The sequence below is a fragment of the Coturnix japonica genome, unplaced genomic scaffold (genome assembly GCF_001577835.2).
Source record: "Coturnix japonica isolate 7356 unplaced genomic scaffold, Coturnix japonica 2.1 chrUnrandom794, whole genome shotgun sequence".
NCBI lineage: Eukaryota > Metazoa > Chordata > Aves > Galliformes > Phasianidae > Coturnix > Coturnix japonica.
The window spans coordinates 19,451-20,696 of NW_015440153.1; the positions used below are offsets into that span (position 1 = coordinate 19,451).

Here is a 1,246-nt window from a genome sequence, read left to right on the forward strand (position 1 = left end):
AGGAAATAAAGAAGGGAGGAAATGGGGAAGGGAGGAAGTGAAGGGAGGAAATGAGAAAAGAAGGGAGGAAATGAAGAAAGGAGGAAATAAGGAAGGGAAGAAGGAAATGAGGAAGGGAAGAAGGAAGGAAATGAAGAAAGGAAGAAGGGAAGAAATGAAGAAGGGAGGAAATGAAGAAGGGAAGAAGTGAAGAAGGGAAGAACCACACGAGCTCACCCCTGCAACAACAGCCCTCCTTTATTCACCCTCTCCCCTTTGAGCAGCTCAACTCCAAGCCTGCCCGGCCCGGACCCCCAACCTGGGAACCCACAGGCCAATGGGGTCAGAGAGTATTAAATTAAGGCTAAAAAAGGAGTTTTTGGGGGTGTGGGGGGGGTCCTTATTTGGGGAGGGGTTTCTCACAGACGTAATAGCACTCGTAGGTGCAATAGACGTCGTTCCATTGCCCCGAGGTCCAGACGTGGGCACAGTCTTCGTTGAAGCCCCTGTTGTTGGGTTCGCCCTCCTTCCAGAATCTGGGTAAGGAAATGGGGTTTTGTAGGGTCCCATAGGGCCCCGTGGACTGATTTGGGCTGAAAGAATGGGGAAATGGGGTTTTGTATGGTCTCATATGGCCCCATGGATTGATATGGCCAATGGATGCTCAATATGGCCTCATCTGGCCCTATATGGCCCCATAAAACAGCCTCAGATGGTTCCCCAACCTAACCCTCTATGGCCCTATATGGCTCAAGATGGCCTCATACGGCCCTATATGGCTTTGTACACCTGAATATGGCCTCAAGATGGTCTCGTTTGGCCCTATATGGCCTCATCTGGCCCTATATAGCCCTATACATCTGAATATGGCCTCAAGATGGCCTCGTATGGCCCTATATGGCCTCATATGGCCCTATACACCTCAAGATGGCCTCGTATGGCCCTATATGTTCCCATTGAACAGCCTCCCATGGTTCCCCCACCCTAACCCTCTATGGCCCTATATGCCTCAGTATGGCCTCATATGACCCTATATGGCCTTATACACCTCAGTATGGCCTCATCTGGCCCTATATGGCCCCATAGGGCTCAGTATGGCCTCATCTGGCCTCATATGGCCCCATACACCTCAATATGGCCTCAAGATGGCCTCGTATGGCCCTATATGGCCACATCTGGCCCTATATGGCCCTATACACCTCAATATGGCCACAGTATGGCCTCATCTGGCCCTATATGGCCTCATCTGGCCCTATATGGCTCTATA

At 51.0% G+C, this 1,246-nt stretch overlaps 1 protein-coding gene across 1 annotated transcript in view; it reads right to left on the reverse strand.

The window, feature by feature from the left end:
* Window positions 1-217: 217 nt before the first annotated feature.
* Window positions 218-1,246, reverse strand: part of LOC107307704 (hepatic lectin) — a 3,444-nt gene continuing 2,415 nt past the window's right edge. Inside the window, exon 3 of the mRNA XM_015851221.1 lies at window positions 218-515. Within this exon, the coding sequence (XP_015706707.1) occupies window positions 380-515 (136 nt within the window). The 3' untranslated portion in view covers window positions 218-379. The remainder of the gene's footprint in view (window positions 516-1,246) is intronic.